The sequence below is a fragment of the Tenrec ecaudatus genome, chromosome 1, assembly GCF_050624435.1.
Source record: "Tenrec ecaudatus isolate mTenEca1 chromosome 1, mTenEca1.hap1, whole genome shotgun sequence".
Lineage (NCBI taxonomy): Eukaryota > Metazoa > Chordata > Mammalia > Afrosoricida > Tenrecidae > Tenrec > Tenrec ecaudatus.
Window position 1 is genome coordinate 35,713,364 of NC_134530.1, and position 14,561 is coordinate 35,727,924.

At 58.2% G+C, this 14,561-nt stretch overlaps 2 protein-coding genes across 2 annotated transcripts; one reads left to right on the forward strand and one right to left on the reverse strand.

Moving 5' to 3' along the window:
• Nucleotides 1–2,242: 2,242 nt before the first annotated feature.
• Nucleotides 2,243–8,137, reverse strand: FBXO2 (F-box protein 2). The gene is made up of 6 exons (XM_075538296.1): nucleotides 8,116–8,137; nucleotides 3,987–4,358; nucleotides 3,483–3,612; nucleotides 3,319–3,414; nucleotides 2,597–2,735; nucleotides 2,243–2,377 (listed from the first exon to the last, which is right to left on the reverse strand). Exons 1-6 carry the CDS (start codon nucleotides 8,135–8,137, stop codon nucleotides 2,243–2,245), a joined length of 894 nt encoding a protein of 297 aa, XP_075394411.1.
• A 1,465-nt stretch (nucleotides 8,138–9,602) lies between these two features.
• LOC142433191 (F-box only protein 44) lies at nucleotides 9,603–13,783 on the forward strand. The gene is made up of 5 exons (XM_075538299.1): nucleotides 9,603–9,886; nucleotides 11,106–11,232; nucleotides 11,379–11,474; nucleotides 11,566–11,701; nucleotides 12,694–13,783. Exons 1-5 carry the CDS (start codon nucleotides 9,622–9,624, stop codon nucleotides 12,835–12,837), a joined length of 768 nt encoding a protein of 255 aa, XP_075394414.1. The 5' UTR covers nucleotides 9,603–9,621; the 3' UTR covers nucleotides 12,838–13,783.
• The last annotated feature ends 778 nt before the right edge of the window (nucleotides 13,784–14,561 follow it).

A 14,561-nucleotide genomic window follows, 5' to 3' on the forward strand; every position in this document is an offset into this window, starting at 1 on the left:
CCTTAATAATCTATAAATTATTATTTTGTCATTATCTTGCACTGTCCAACATCTCCCTTCACTCACTTTTCTGTTGTCCATCCCCCAGGAAGGAGGTTATATGTAGATCCTTGTAATCAGTTCCCTCTTTCCACCCGACCCTCCTTCCACCCTCCCAGTATCACCACTCTCACCACTGGTCCTGAAGAGATCATCCGCCCTGGATTCCCTGCGTTTCCGGTTCCTATCTGTACCAGTGTACATCCTCTGGTGTAAGGTAGAATTGGGATCATGATAGTGGGGTGGGAGGAAGCATTTAGGAACTAGAGGAAAGTTGTATTTTCCAATCATTGCTACATCGCATCCTGACTGGCTCATCTCCTCCCCGAGACCCTTCTGTAAGGGGATGTCCAGTGGCCTACAAATGGGCTCTACAAATGGGCTTTGGGTCCCCACTCCGCATTCCCCCTCATTCACAATGATATGATTTTTTGTTCTTTGATGCCTGATATCTGATCCCTTCGACACCTCTTCACACAGGCTGGTGTGCTTCTTCCATGTGGGCTCTGTTGCTTCTCAGGTAGATGGCCACTTGTTTACCTTCAAGCCTTTAAGACCCCAGACGCTTTATCTGATATTTTGATAGCTGGGCACCATCAGCTTTCTTCACCACATTTGCTTGTGCACCACTCTGTCTTCAGTGATTATGTCGGGGAGGTGAGTGTCACGGAATGCCAGGTTAATGGAACAAAGTGCTCTTGCATTGGGCCCTCACTCACTTCCGTGGCAACACCCCTCTGCATCCAGCCTCTTCCTTGGCCAGTGTTGGCCCTTCTCTCCCTCCCGACTCCGCTCTGGCTCCCACACACCACCCAGCCTCGTTCCTTGTCCCAGAGAAAAAAGTACACCTTCCCTCCTCCACCAGCACTCCCAGGGAGTCCTCATTTGGGTCCCTGGGTGCCCAAAATGAGACAGTGCTCCCCCTCCTGTCAAGTGTGGGCTGTGCTCCTCCCCCAGGTGGGAAATCCCTACAGAAGGAGGGAGGGGCACAGCTTTGTCTCCCCTGGGCTGAGGCTGCCCCAGGGCAGGGGCTGGACCTCTAACATTAGACTGGAGGCTCTCAGGCACCAGATAGATCCCTCCCAACGGGCTCCATCTGGGCTCTTCTTCAGCCCTCCTCCCCTCCCACCCCTTCCCCTACCCCGGCTAGGCCAGGCATGGGGTCCCAGAAATCATGAGTGAATGAAAGAGTGAATAAACACTGTCGACAGACGCCAGCAGCCTCAACGCTGCACCCTGTGCCCCTGGCCCACATCAGGCATCAGGCTCAAAGGGAAGTTGGAGCGGCACTGTGATTTCATAGGTCACCGTCTGGGAAAGGCAGGTGTTTCAAGACCCTCCAGGGCCAGCAGCTGGGAGCCTGGGAAGGGGCTGGATAGGAGGCTGCTGGGGGGGCACACAGCCTGACACACACACCCCACCCCATTCTGGGGAACCAATGCCAGGGGCTACCAAGGTCAAAAGGACCCCTCTGGGCAGGACTTGGAAACTGATCAATGAGAGGCCAGAAGCTGGTCCAGGCCAAGGAGGAGAGTCTTAGTGGGCCTGAGCCAGAGGGAAGCCTGCTGCCCACTTCTGCCATCAGGAGGGTGGCAGCCCAGGAGGGCTTGTGTCCTAGACTTGGTATCACTGCCATCATCCCCACAGAGGGAGGGGCAGCCAGGCCGGGAATCAACTGGGCAGAGAGGCCTGCAGGGCAACCCCCATGCCTGGGCAGCTAGGGTGTCGTCAGGCGCCAGGCCCCACTAGCCCCTCCTCAGCCCGCACAAACCGGCCTTTGTCCAGCCCTGCAGCCCTGGCTCGACTGGCTCCACACAGGTCCAAGGGCCCTGGAAACCAGAGAAGCTGGAGCCCTACCAAGGATTTTTCTAGTCTGGGCCAGGGGCCACAGGAGACTGGGAGGGCAGGGAGCGCGGAGCGCATTCATTCAGCCGCGTGGTCATTCATCGCTGCCTTTAACAAATGGTCTTTATTGAACACCCACTGGAGAAGGGGGGACAGAGCAGAGAGGGTCAGCCCAGGCCCACGCCCTCCAAGAGCTTACATTCTAGAGGTGGGCTGCCAATTAGATGCAAATATATGCAGATGTATGCCCACAGAACACCCTCTTTCCCCTTGTGGGCAGGAGAGGTGTGAGGTGGGGGCGGAGGAAGCTACGACTAAGTTAAGGCCTATCTGCCCGCTGGCCTCTGCCCTCCCCGGGTCAAGGCTCCACCCAGACGCTGCTGTTGGTCACCCTCGCCCCGAACCAGCCCTTCCAGTAGACCGAGTCCTGCCCACCGTGCTCGAAGCGGACGAAGCGGAGGCCAGGCCCGTAGTCGGTGAAAGTGTGCGAGATCTGGGGAGATAGGTAGGTGGTCAAGTTGGGGGCCAGCCCACCCTCCCCATCCCCGTGCCCTGCCCAACCTCTGATCCCCAGGGGTGGGTGTCCTTAGCACCTGTACCCCAGGGAACAAGTCTGCACCCTGGGCGGAGTTTCCACGGGGCTTGTCCCTAGAGTCTAGAACCCTCCCCCCGCCCCCGCGCCCCAAGCTCTGTCCCAACCCCACCAGCTCACCTCGATCCAGCCACCTTCGTCAGAGTCCTGGGGCACTGCCACCTGCCCAGTGCTAAACTCAGCCAGCACGTCCTCATGCTCAGACAGCAGCTTCACCGTGAGCTCATACACACAGCCGGCGTCGCTGCGGCCCGAGTACCTGGTAGAGGGAAGGCAGGAACCCCTGGGGGCGCAGCCTCAGCCTGGTTGGCTGGGACCATAGGCCGAGCCTTCTACAGGTATGGTTACCTATGCCCGACAACCTGAGCAGGCCCGTGCCCCCACTGACCCCACTGAACAGATACGGACACAGAGGCCTGCGAGAGAAGGTGACTCTCCCAACGGCCAAGACTAACGCCAGTCCACAGACCCAGCCTTGAGGCCAGAGCCAGCTCACATGTGAAAGGGTGGCCAGAGCAGGTAAAACACAGGCGGTTAGTTCAACCACCAGGCAATCGGACAGAGGAAGATGAGGTTTTCTACTCCCATAAAGAGTTACACTCTGGGAAACCCACAGGGACAGTTCTGCCCTGTCCCTGGCGGAGTTTGTTGGTGTTTTATACATAAACCGCCAACATTTAAATCTCAGCAGGAAAGGGGTAGATTTTCACGAGCTCTCTCTAACTCAGACGTTGCCAACCCCAGAAAGCACCTGTGAACCTGAGAGGTAGCGTTGGGAGCCAGGCACCTGGCCCAGCCCGGCCCTGCCCTCCGCTCTGAGCAGTCCTGGCCCCAGTACTCACCAGTCCTTCACCACGATGGCCGGCTGAGTAGTGTCCAGCAGCTCCTCCCAGTAGCCCTCGGCTTGCAGGTCAATGACCTGTGCTTTACGACACCACCTGAGAGAATTGGAGTGTCAAGACGGAAGGGACACCCAGCCCAGCACCTCCCACCCTGTCCTCCTTACTCAAAGGAGGAGGCGAAGAATTTCTTGACGTTCTCGTCCTGACTGAATTCCGCCCCGCAGTCTCCCGGCAGCTCTTCCACCCTCCAGCCATCCCCACCATGCTCCACGTCACACCAGCCCTCCAGGTCCTCTGTGGGAAAGAGAGCCCGCCCTGGTCACCCACCCAGGTCACTCAGCCCTGCCCAGGTGGGCAGGAGAGACTGGGTAACTCGCATGGTGTCCAGGGTGGGCTGATGATGAGGGGGCTTCAGAGTGGGTACTTCGTTTGTGGCCAGATTCTCCCTCCTGGGAGGGTCCTCCCCCATCGGATCTGCCCTGCCCTAGTCCTGAAGGTAAAGAGAGAGCCCTCCGCGGGGCCCTGGGGTGGAGGCGGGGCGTCAGGGAGCTACTAGGGGGCAGTATTTGTTGCCACTGCTCAGTGCTGGGCACTGTGCCCAGCGCTCTATCTCACTTAACCCGCCAGGCAGGCTGGGGCTGCCCTGGCCCACTTCCACGGCCCCTCACCTTCCCCGCAGGAGTTGCGCAGCAGGTTGCGCCGCCGCTTGCTCAGGAAGTAGAACTGCTGCCAGTGGTCGCGCTCGTCCTCGGCGCCGTCCTCGGCCACTAGCCCCTCCTGCTGGCACTTGAGCAGCCACAGCGGGGCCCCGTCCACCAGCTCCTTCCAGCGTAGGCACACCAGGCGGCAGGCCTGCACCAGCTCGGCGGCCGGCAGCTCCGCCAGCACGCGCAGCAGCAGCGGCTCGGGCAGCTCGTCCAGGTGCGCGGCCGCCTTGGCCTCCTCGTCCTCCGGCAGGACCTCCTCGGCGCTCGCCTCCCCTGCGCCCGCCTCCTCCAGCTGCTCCTCGGGGCCCGCCTCCTCCGGCTGGCCCACGCTTTCTGCGGGCGGAGGGGACCCTCACAGACTGCTCGGACAGTGCGCAGACTGGTCCCCAAGAGGGAGGGCAGGGCGGCGGCCTCCCTTTCCCCTGCTGGGCCAGTAAGCCGCTCGGCAAGCGCAGGGATAGCAGGGTCATGGCTAAGGTTCAGAGGGCAAACAGAGTATGTGGTCTGCTGCTCTCCACCCAATTGGAGGGTCAAGTCCACTCAGAGAAGCCTCAGAAGCAAGACCTGGCAATCCATCACTGAAACACCACAGAGCACGGTTCCACCCACGGAGTGGACACGGAGGACACTGACCCTGGAAAGATTTCACCCTTGAACCCTTTCAATCCCCCCAAGCACCTTGCGAGCCCAGCTCCATCGCCTCCTCAGGGAAGCCCTCCTGGGCTTCTCCCACTACAGCTGGTCACCATCCTAACGAGTTTTTGCCCCACACTGAGCTGACTGCCAGCAAGTGGTCGATATCTACTCATAGTGACCCCCTGTGGGGTCCTGAGTCTCTAACTGTTACAGGAGTAGAAAGCCCCATCTTTCTCAGGAGGAACGGCTGGTGGTTGGTTTCAAACTGTCGACCTTGCGGATCTCAGCCCAACCCATAACCACTACACCACCAGGGTCTCTTGCCCTTTCACACCCTAGGGTGAGATGATTGAATAAACGCCTCTCTTGGGAATAGATGGAGCTCCTTGAGGGCAGGAACCAAGCCTGGGAAACTCCCTGCACCCCGCCCCTCCCCCACTCTGTCCAGTTACCTGGCATCTCAACTCCATGTCTGGCATGCTGCCAACAGCTTTGTTTATTGGGCACTTCGCAAGGGGAAGGCACCATTCTGAGCTGTTCCGTTTTGTTTACTCTGTAAATCGGAGAGGACATGACATCTCTCTGAGCTCGCCGCTATTTCTGCTCTGCTGGCTCTGTCATTGATGAGGGAGCTGAGGCAGAGGGAGGCTAATCCATCTGAGATCGCAGAGCTGGTAAGGGGTCAGGGTCTGGATGTGTGATCAGGCAATCGGACCTGAACCACAACCACACAGCCCCGGGAAGACCCGTAGTTGGACTAGTAAGCAGTGCTCTGACTGTGCAGAGGAAAACACGGCAGTCCAGAATTAGGCAGCAAATTTCAGAAGGGCATTCTGTTCGTATAAAGGCTGGGAACAAGGGGTCTGAGTCCAGGAGGAAAAGTCCAGGGGTCGGTGGTCTGGTGGTGGTCCCCTGGACAGCCACTACGATGTATGTGATGGGATGGGAGGGATGTGGGGATGGGATGGGAGAACTCTGTGAAAGAGGCCGTGGCCATGCCCATCGAGTAGGGAGACAGAACAGCTGCTGGGACAGGATTTCTCAGCCCCAGTGCCCAGTTTCTCCATCTGCAAATGGGGCAACCTATGTGCCAGGTCATTTGGGCTGAGCCAATGCTCGAAAGCCCTAAAGAGGGCATGAGGGCATTAAAAGTTATACGGAGGTGGGCAGATGGGAGGCACTGTGGGCGGAGCTGTGTCCTGGATCCCAGTAAGGCCTCACAGCCTGGAGTAAGCAGATACTGCATGCCCAGTGACTCGGGGGAGGGAGGTAAGCACAGTGCAGAGAAGGGGCCACTCTGGGCGACCAGGAGGTCAAATGTTCACAGACCTAAGATGAGGTGTTCCCAGAGGCTGGGATCTGGAAGGGGGGAAAGGGGGATATCAGAATAAGCCAAGACACTCAGGGAGGGAGCGGATGGCAGGGCCTACGCCCAAGTCCAGGTGATGCCAGGACCCCATCCTGCCAGCCCTAAAGCTCCTTCCATGCAGCCCAGTCTTCATCTTGAGAGCTGGGCCTGGGTTTACCTCCTTGGAGCCCAGCAAGGAGCCTGAGTTACAGTGAGTAACTGAAAGGTTGACAGTTCGAATCCACCAGCCACTCCTTGAGAGACCACTGTGGCTGTCTGCTTCTATAAAGATGCACAGCCTCTGAAACCCTAAGGAGCAGCTCTCCTCATTCCATCGGGTGGCTCTGAGCTGAAACAGAACCCACTATCAGTGGGTTGGGCTGGGTTGGGTTTTGGGGTCAAGCCCAATATCTAATGAGTGGGGCATTCAACTCAATTCAGTCCAAGGCCACCCCAGCTGAGACGCTGCCTTTGAACCCCTACAGACTGAATCAGAATCTACATTTTAACAACACACATGCATTTTATCATAGCAACCTTACAGGACAGGGTAGAACTGCCCCCGCGGGTTTCTAAGACTGTAACTCTTCAGGAGTTGAAAACCTCGTCTTCCTCCCACAGAGAGGCCTGTGGTTTCAAACTGCTGACCTTGTCGTTAGCAGCCCAACAGATCACCCCTACACCACCAGGGCTCCCTATGAGTCGGAATCAACTCAATGGCGGTAAGGTTGGTTGATTTGGGCTTTATACGTCTTAAGCAGATCTCCTAAGCGATTCTTCTGCATACAGGTTGTTCAAATGCCAGTCTTGATTCAGGGTACCTGGGGGTGTAAAGGCAGGCAGTCTCTGCCAGCAGCGGGAACAGAGGGACCTCAACTGAAACTCTGTGGTAAACACTGAGTGAATCTTATTATTGGACACGGCACTTTCTCTTGGCAGCAGGATATTTTTGCTACATCTTTATGATAGGGGGCGTACCCTTCCCTTTTGGCAGAGCCCACAACTGTTTAGCAGAACAGTTGGGGGGCCGGGGCAGAGGACAATGCCATCTTCTAAAGCTACCTTGCCTACCCTGTACTGCTCACCAACTCCCTGGGCAGCTGGGCCCAGTGTCCTCACCTTGCCACCTCACCCCACCCTCCAGCCCTGCCTTGGCCCCAGTAGACACCTGATGCTCCCCGAAAGGTGCACCTCACCCAGTCTCCAGGGCCTGGTGCTCGAGGCCCCAGATCCGATTACAGCCCTCCCGTCCCTCATGTGCACACAACTCCTCACATTGTTGCTGTCGGAAAGTTATCTGGCCCCTGGACACTGCCTCCCAAGGCTGAGTCACTCACCTGGATTGGGCCCCAGAGCCCAGGGAATAGCCCCAGAAAGGATGTGGCAAGGGGGCCATAGATGGGGAGGGGAGGCGGAGATGCAGGGTTTTCAGGGTGTGGAGGGGAAGTTGCCAGCATCTCAGTGCCGCCCTCAAGCAGTGCTTACCCTCAACTGGACCTGTGGGGAAAGGATGGGCCCACCCTGACTCAGCAGGCAACCTCTGTGGGTACAGTGAGAGTTGGGGCGGGGGTGTTGGTAACTGGTAGGCTCTGAGCACAGGCTGGCCCCCAACTCTCTCTCATCCTGGACTTCCAACTGGCCCAGTGAAGGGCAGCCCCTCCCTCCATTAGGATGGAGCCCAGGAGAAGGCTGGGCTGCCAGGTAGGCTGGTACTCATGAGACATCCATGGGCATCCGGGCAGCTCAGTCCAGAGTTGGCAAAAGGAGGGAAGCTGATGGGTAAAGGCTTGTAGGAACCGTATCCTTCCCAGAACCCTTCCAGCCCTCAGGCTCTCAGGAAACTGGGGTGAGCTCAATGCTGATCAGGGGGTCCCCCTTAGCTCCCTACCAGACATGTCTCCAGGCTTCCTTGGGACCAAGATGCCAAAGTGAACACTACGCGCTTTGGGGACTGTGCGTGCCAATGGCTTGCTTGGGTGAAAGTTTGCTCTGCTGGGTCTCTTGGGGGGCTCCCTCACGCTCCGATGGCCACCCCCTCTGAGGCACTCGCTCGCCTGCCCGAGTCTTCCCTCCCGTGAATGAGTGGGTCTGGGCGGCGTCGGCTACCTGGGTCACCGACTCCGTCCATCGCTGCAGTGAGTGGTCGCGAGAGGAGCCGGAGCGCTGCGGGGCTGCAGAGCTGCTGGCGACGGCGGGTCCGGGCGCTGCGCGCGTCTGGGTCGGCCCCGCGGTGCGCGCCCCTTTAAGGCCGCCGCCTCGCGTCGCCCCGCCCCGCCTTTGGCTCTGCGCCCGGACGCCCCGCAGTCCCAGCGATAAGTCTTCTGCGGGAGGCAACGGAGCCCGGAGGCCGGGGGAGATCAGGGGTCACAGTTTTGCATTGGGGGAAGGGGCGCGATTAGTGGCTTCGTCCAAATAACCTGGGGTAGCGGCGGGGAGGTGGTGTCTCGGGGACAGAGTCTGGGTCATGCGGAGAGGGTGCGGGACCGGCGGCCCCGGCGGCCCCGGCTCCTCCCGTCGCATCTCCTCCCCCATACCCCCCCAGGTAATTTTCCTACGTCTGGTTGCAGGGCGCATCCCCGGCTCTGCGCCCGCTGGGCGGGGCGGAGGGCGGAGGGGCGGGGCTGGGGGCGGGGCCACAGCGCCGGCCACCGCAGGCCGGCCTGCGCAGCCTGGCGCGCAGCGGGATCGCCCAGCGCCGGTGACCGGTAGGAGGGGGACACCGGGGCGCTAGGACCAGGGCGCAGCTTGGCAGGACAGCCAGCCGGCTCATCGCTCCCGCACGCTCCGCAGTGCTCTGAGCGAGCCCGGCGTAGGCAAGGCCCAGGCTGCTGCGCTCCTCCAGGCTGCGCTGGCGCGGGCAGGAATTTAACCTGGGTCGCCCCAAGGCGCAGGGGCAGGAGTCCTGACCTTGGGGAGGGTGCATTTTAAAGGCACAGCGAGGTGATGAGGACCTGTCAGCGCGCAGGGCGACATGGGACTGGAGCTAGCCGCGGGCGTGCAAGTAGGGATACGCGTGGCCCTTCCCCATCGCCCTCCCACTCTCCAGTCTGCCAGACTATCGCCCCTGTGAGTTTGAGAAAGGCTTCGGAACCCATTGGGTCTGCACTGGAGAACCGGGTAATTAGCGCCCCCTCCCACACCGCCTTCTTTCCTTCACTGCGTTTCAGGAGGGACCGGAATAGAAGCAGCCCGGCCGGCTGAGGAGCTCGGTCTAGCTGCAGGTTGTGAGCACCTTAGACTTAGACGGGAGCACGAACGGCCCCTTTGTTCTTGCCCTGCCTGTGTGACCTTGGGCAGCTCTTCATCACCTCGCCAGGCCCCCCAAGGCCTCCCAAAAAACCTCAGGGTGGTGCAGTGAGAACACGAGAGTTCACCTTGGCGTGAGCACCTGGTTTGTTGAGCTTAAGGGGTTATTACTCGTGGCGCCATTTTACCGAGGAGGAAACCGCGGCTTGGAGAGACACCAAGGATGTTCCTGAACTAGTCATGACTCACGCGGGGTGCTGCACCACTGGGTCCTTTGGGGGGGCGGGGCGAGGGGCGGGCGGCGAAGACTCCACATTTAGCCAAGCTTTTCCATGACCGCAGGAAGGTGCCTGGAAGCCAGCAGCCATGGCGGTGGAGAACATCAACGAGCTGCCGGAGCACATCCTGCTGGAGCTGTTCACGCACTTGCCGGCCCGCCATCTGCTGCTGCGCTGCCGCCTGGTCTGCAGCCTCTGGCGGGACCTCATCGACCTTGTGAGCCTCTGGAAGCGCAAGTGTCTGCGCGACGGCTTCATCACTGAGCACTGGGACCAGCCGGTGGCCGACTGGAAGATCTTCTACTTCTTGCGCAGCCTCCACAGGAACCTCCTGCACAACCCGTGCGCTGAAGGTGGGGTGCGGCGTGGCTCTGCCCCACCCCCCAGCCATGATGCCAGCTAATGCTTGCTGAGGATTTATTATGAGCCCTTGGGTAGTGCCAACAGTTAAGCTCTTGGCTACTCACCAAGGGCTGGTGACTCCAAGCCACCACCCAGGAGCACCTCAGAAGAAAGGCCTGGCAGTCTACCTCTAAAAGCGCACGGCGGTTGAACTCCTTATGGAGCACTCACTGTTCTCCGTCTTAGCACAAGAGGTGGCCATGAGCCAGAATCAACTCGGTGGTTTCTTGTGGGTTTGGGCACCAGGCTAATCATTGGGATGATTTGACTTCTTTAATCATCTCCCAATAACCCTAAAAGGTAGGTGCTGTTAACATACCCTTTCTTCAGACAGGCAAGCTGAGGCCAAGCAGAGCCTTTTAAAAATTATTCCACTCCTAAGATTATTTCCTCCATGACTTTTCCTACAAAAGGGAAAGTTGGCTGGGACTAAATGTGCCCAAGGCACAAGACCAGGAAGTTAGAACTGTCTTGGGTTGGCCTAGATTCCAGATTCCAGGGCTTGGACTGCGTTGACTCTCCTAGAGGGCCAGGGACTTCTGCTTGGGGAAGAGCAGGTGCCTCACACATCACAGCCACAGTCAACCCAGGTGTTCACAGGCAACAGAAGCCAGCCTTCCCCTGTTGAGCCGGGACTCGTCAATGACACTGTAAATAGTCATCCATCACATGACCAAATCCTGGGTCATAGGAATGAGGAAATGACCCCTCCACGCTGTCCACAGCTCATTGGCAGGGGAGTTATGCAGTAGAGACAGTATGTGCTCCGTAAAGCCTACAATATTTACTGCTGGCCCTTTACGGAAGGAAAAATTGCCGGCCCCTGTCCTTGAGCCCAGTTGCTGCAGGAGAAAACCAAGGTCCAGAAAGAGCAAGTGACATACCTAAGGTCACTTAGCCCGGCAAGGATAGAGCTGATACTAGGACCCAGGGCCGCCTGCTCCAGGTTAGAGCATTCCCCAATGCCATCACAGATCTCCATGGAAATCACTTTGTATGTGACCTGGCATGTAGGAGACACTGTGGCAACTGTTGATCTGCAGTGTCCACCAGCACGTGGCTCAAGGGCAGCAGGGAAGATAAAAAGAGAGGGACAGGGAGGAGGGGGCAAGTGGGAGCAGGCTGCCACCAGAGGGCTTTCCTTCCATGTGAGCTCTGCTTTCCTGCTAGAGGGGTTTGAGTTTTGGAGCCTGGACGTGAACGGCGGCGACGAGTGGAAGGTGGAGGATCTCTCTCGAGACCAGAGAAAGGAATTTCCCAATGGTCAGGTCAAGAAGTACTTCGTGACGTCTTATTAGTAAGATCCAAGGCTGGTGTCTGGTGGGGGTGGGGAGCCCAAATCACTACCCCTTGGGGTTTCTTCCAACCCTGGGGAAAGTTGGACCTTGCCCCAGTCCCCTAGTGTGGAGCTCTAACCCCTCCCATCCCTGTGCCCACCTCCAGCACCTGCCTCAAGTCCCAAGTGGTGGACCTCAAGGCTGAAGGGTACTGGGAGGAGCTGATGGACACCACACGGCCAGACATTGAAGTCAAGGATTGGTGAGTGCCTGGGGCAAAGGTCTGGGGTGGGGCCCCGCCACTCCAGCACCCCCGACACACACCCTGCCCGCCCCCGACTGTCCACTTGCAGGTTTGCAGCCAGGCCGGACTGTGGATCCAAGTACCAGCTGTCTGTTCAGCTCCTCTCATCGGCGCATGCACCCCTGGGAACCTTCCAGCCTGACCCCATGATGATCCAGCAAAAGAGCGATGCCAAGTGGAGGGAGGTGTGTGGGTCCGGGTGGGAGACTGCAGCCAGGCGGGTCTGCATTCCAATCCAGCCAGACCAGCCAGACCAATCCCCCCATCCCACCCGACTTCAGTTCTGAGCTTCGTTCAGTGGAATGGTGTGGCTCAAACTCGGCCCAAACAAATGTCCAGAATGCTTGACGACTGTAGGTTACTGATACCCACTGATTCTGTTTTCTAGACTGGGGGCCACCACCATGTTCTTAAAGGGCCAGCTGTAACCATGGTAGGTTTTGCTGGCCACTTTGTCTGGGTCCCAATAACTGAACGCTGCAGCTGCAGCATTAATGGGGACTTGGACACTATGTAAGTGACGCTGATAAAAATCAACAGCCAGTCCAGTGGCCAAAATTTGCTAGGCCCTGTCTAGACCAGCAGCACTGTCTGATAGAACTTTCTGCCATGATAGGCAGGTCTGGTGTCTTCTGTCAAGTCCAGCAGCTGTGTGTGACTATTGGGTACTATGTGAAAGCCATTTGTGTGTGTGTGTGTGTGTGTGTGCAAGCCATTTTAATAAATTTTTCACACTGGTAAGAGATAGCCACAGTGGACACGACAGGTCTAGCTATACCTTAGGCAGGTGGCAGGGCTCCCTTAGGCTCTGTTCACCTGCAGCACATCCTGCAGACTAAACTTGGGAGGACATTGCTCCATTTTACAGATGAAGAAACTGAGGCCTAGAGCTAGGACTGAAATTCCATTCCGCTGACTCCTAGTCCAGTGTTCTTTCTCCAGCACTCAGAGCACTTTGGCTGCTAACGGCAAGGTCAGCAGTTCAAAACCACCAGCCTCTCCAAGGGAGAAAATGCGTGCTCTCTGAAACTCACAGGGGCAGTTCTACTGTCCTATAGGGTCCCTACGAGTCACGAGTTGCCATCAACTCAGGTTTTTGGTGAGAAGCGCATTTCACTCTTACCTGAGGATCTGCTCCCCTGACCTTCCTCCCTCTCTCTCCTTGCCCCCCCACCAGGTTTCCCACACGTTCTCCAACTACCCCCCTGGCGTCCGCTACATCTGGTTTCAGCATGGCGGTGTGGACACTCGTTACTGGGCCGGCTGGTACGGTCCAAGGGTCACCAACAGCAGCATCACCATCAGGCCTACACTGCCCTAACACCCCAAGCCCCCACCAGCCAAACCCAGACTGGTAAATTGCTGTCAGGGAATTGTCAGGCTTGGGAAAGAGAGTAGGGGCTGGGCTCCCCCACGCCCTATAGTCACCCTTGCACCCCCAACTGCCGCTCTTTCGAAGCACCTTACGGTTTGTGCAGCCCTTACCTCCTCTGGGGGACCAGCTCTCCACCCACCTGAGTTTTGGGCCAAATGATGACCGGGAGGCCTGCGGGGGGCCCCTTTAACAGACAGGACCACTGAAGGTGGGGGGATGGGGGTCCTCCCCCTGGCTCCCGTGAGAGGGTCTCTGAGCTCAGAAGTCACCCTAGCTCTGCATCTTTGCCTTCCATATACCTGGGACATTGTTCTTGGGGGGGTGGGTAGAGGGAGCTTGGAGCAGAGTCAGACGGGGTGTCCAGGCAGCTGATAGCTGCCCAGGACAGTGTTCGTGCTGAGAGGGGAGCTTGTCACTCAGAGACCTGGGAAACAGAGGCAGCCCCTGTGGCTCTGTCCTCCAGTCCACCACTCTGAGGAGCTACTAGCTTTGGCCCAGAAGCAGAAGCCTAGTCTGAAATAAGCCAACCTAGGGTGTGGTAGGGTCAGAGCCTGATTTAGATTATCCTCATGTCAGTGAAGCCCCCAAAGCTGGATGGGTACCAGGGAGAGGCTGAGTTCCCCAGAGGACCCCTTGAATCCTGCCCAGAGTGAGCCAGAGAAGCTGGGGTAAGATGAACTCCGACTAGGCGCTGGGACAGATGAGCCCTAGATGAGTGTGTGGACGTTGTCCTGGACCACCCACCCCCCCAACCCTGACCAGGTTCCCTGGAGACCACCCCAGCCCTACCACCACCTTCGGAGCTGCCATTCGTAGGGCTTCCCCACCCTTCCGTCACCCTCTCCTGCTGGAAGAACAGCAGAGTCCTCCAACCCCCCCCCCCCTTCAGTGTGCAGGCAAATAAAGTGCTCCAGCCCAAATGGTGCCCGTGGTTCCGGGGAAGGGGGACGGGAGGTGCGGCAGATGGGACAGGAGGTTCTGTCCTGGGCCCTAGGGTGTCACTGGTAGCTTCGGCCCACAGCAGAGGGGTTGGCATCAGATTACAGAGCAGGCATTAGGGGGCACATCCTTGAAGAAAGCCTGACCACAAGGCCAGGGCAGGAGGGTGTGGATGGTGGGTCAGCAGTGCCATCCATTGGCTGCTTGCTGGGGAGCACCCCCTCTGGGTCAGAGCTTTCCTGGCTCCGGGTAAAGCCTAAGCATCTAGAATATTGCCAGGCACACTGTAGGTGCTCAATAAACGCCCTGGTGGAGCTGCGAACCATAAGGTGAGTGAGCAGGTTTTCTGCCCCCTGGGAAATGGCACCACAGGGAACAGATCTGCTCTGCCCTGTTGGGTCGCCATGAGTCAGGGGTTTGGGTTTTTTTATTCTGTTGATGGTGAGCACGTAGGGCCTTGCCCGGCGGTTAGTGTGGGGGCCACTTTGGACCACTGTTCAGCACTTTGGCAAGTTAGAAAAAGGACACGTCTCCTCGGAGAAGTTACAGTCCCAGCCCCTGCTGGAGTGTCTTGTGTGGCCTGGGCCTGTACGCATGCAGGCGATTGCTTGAAGCAGATGTAGATAGAAATACTTGTGGAACAAAGGCGGAAGGGATGTACGTGCTAATTTAATTCCGGCCCTTTAGACCTTTGAGTTCATTGAGGCCTGCCTAAGTCACACTCCAAGGAA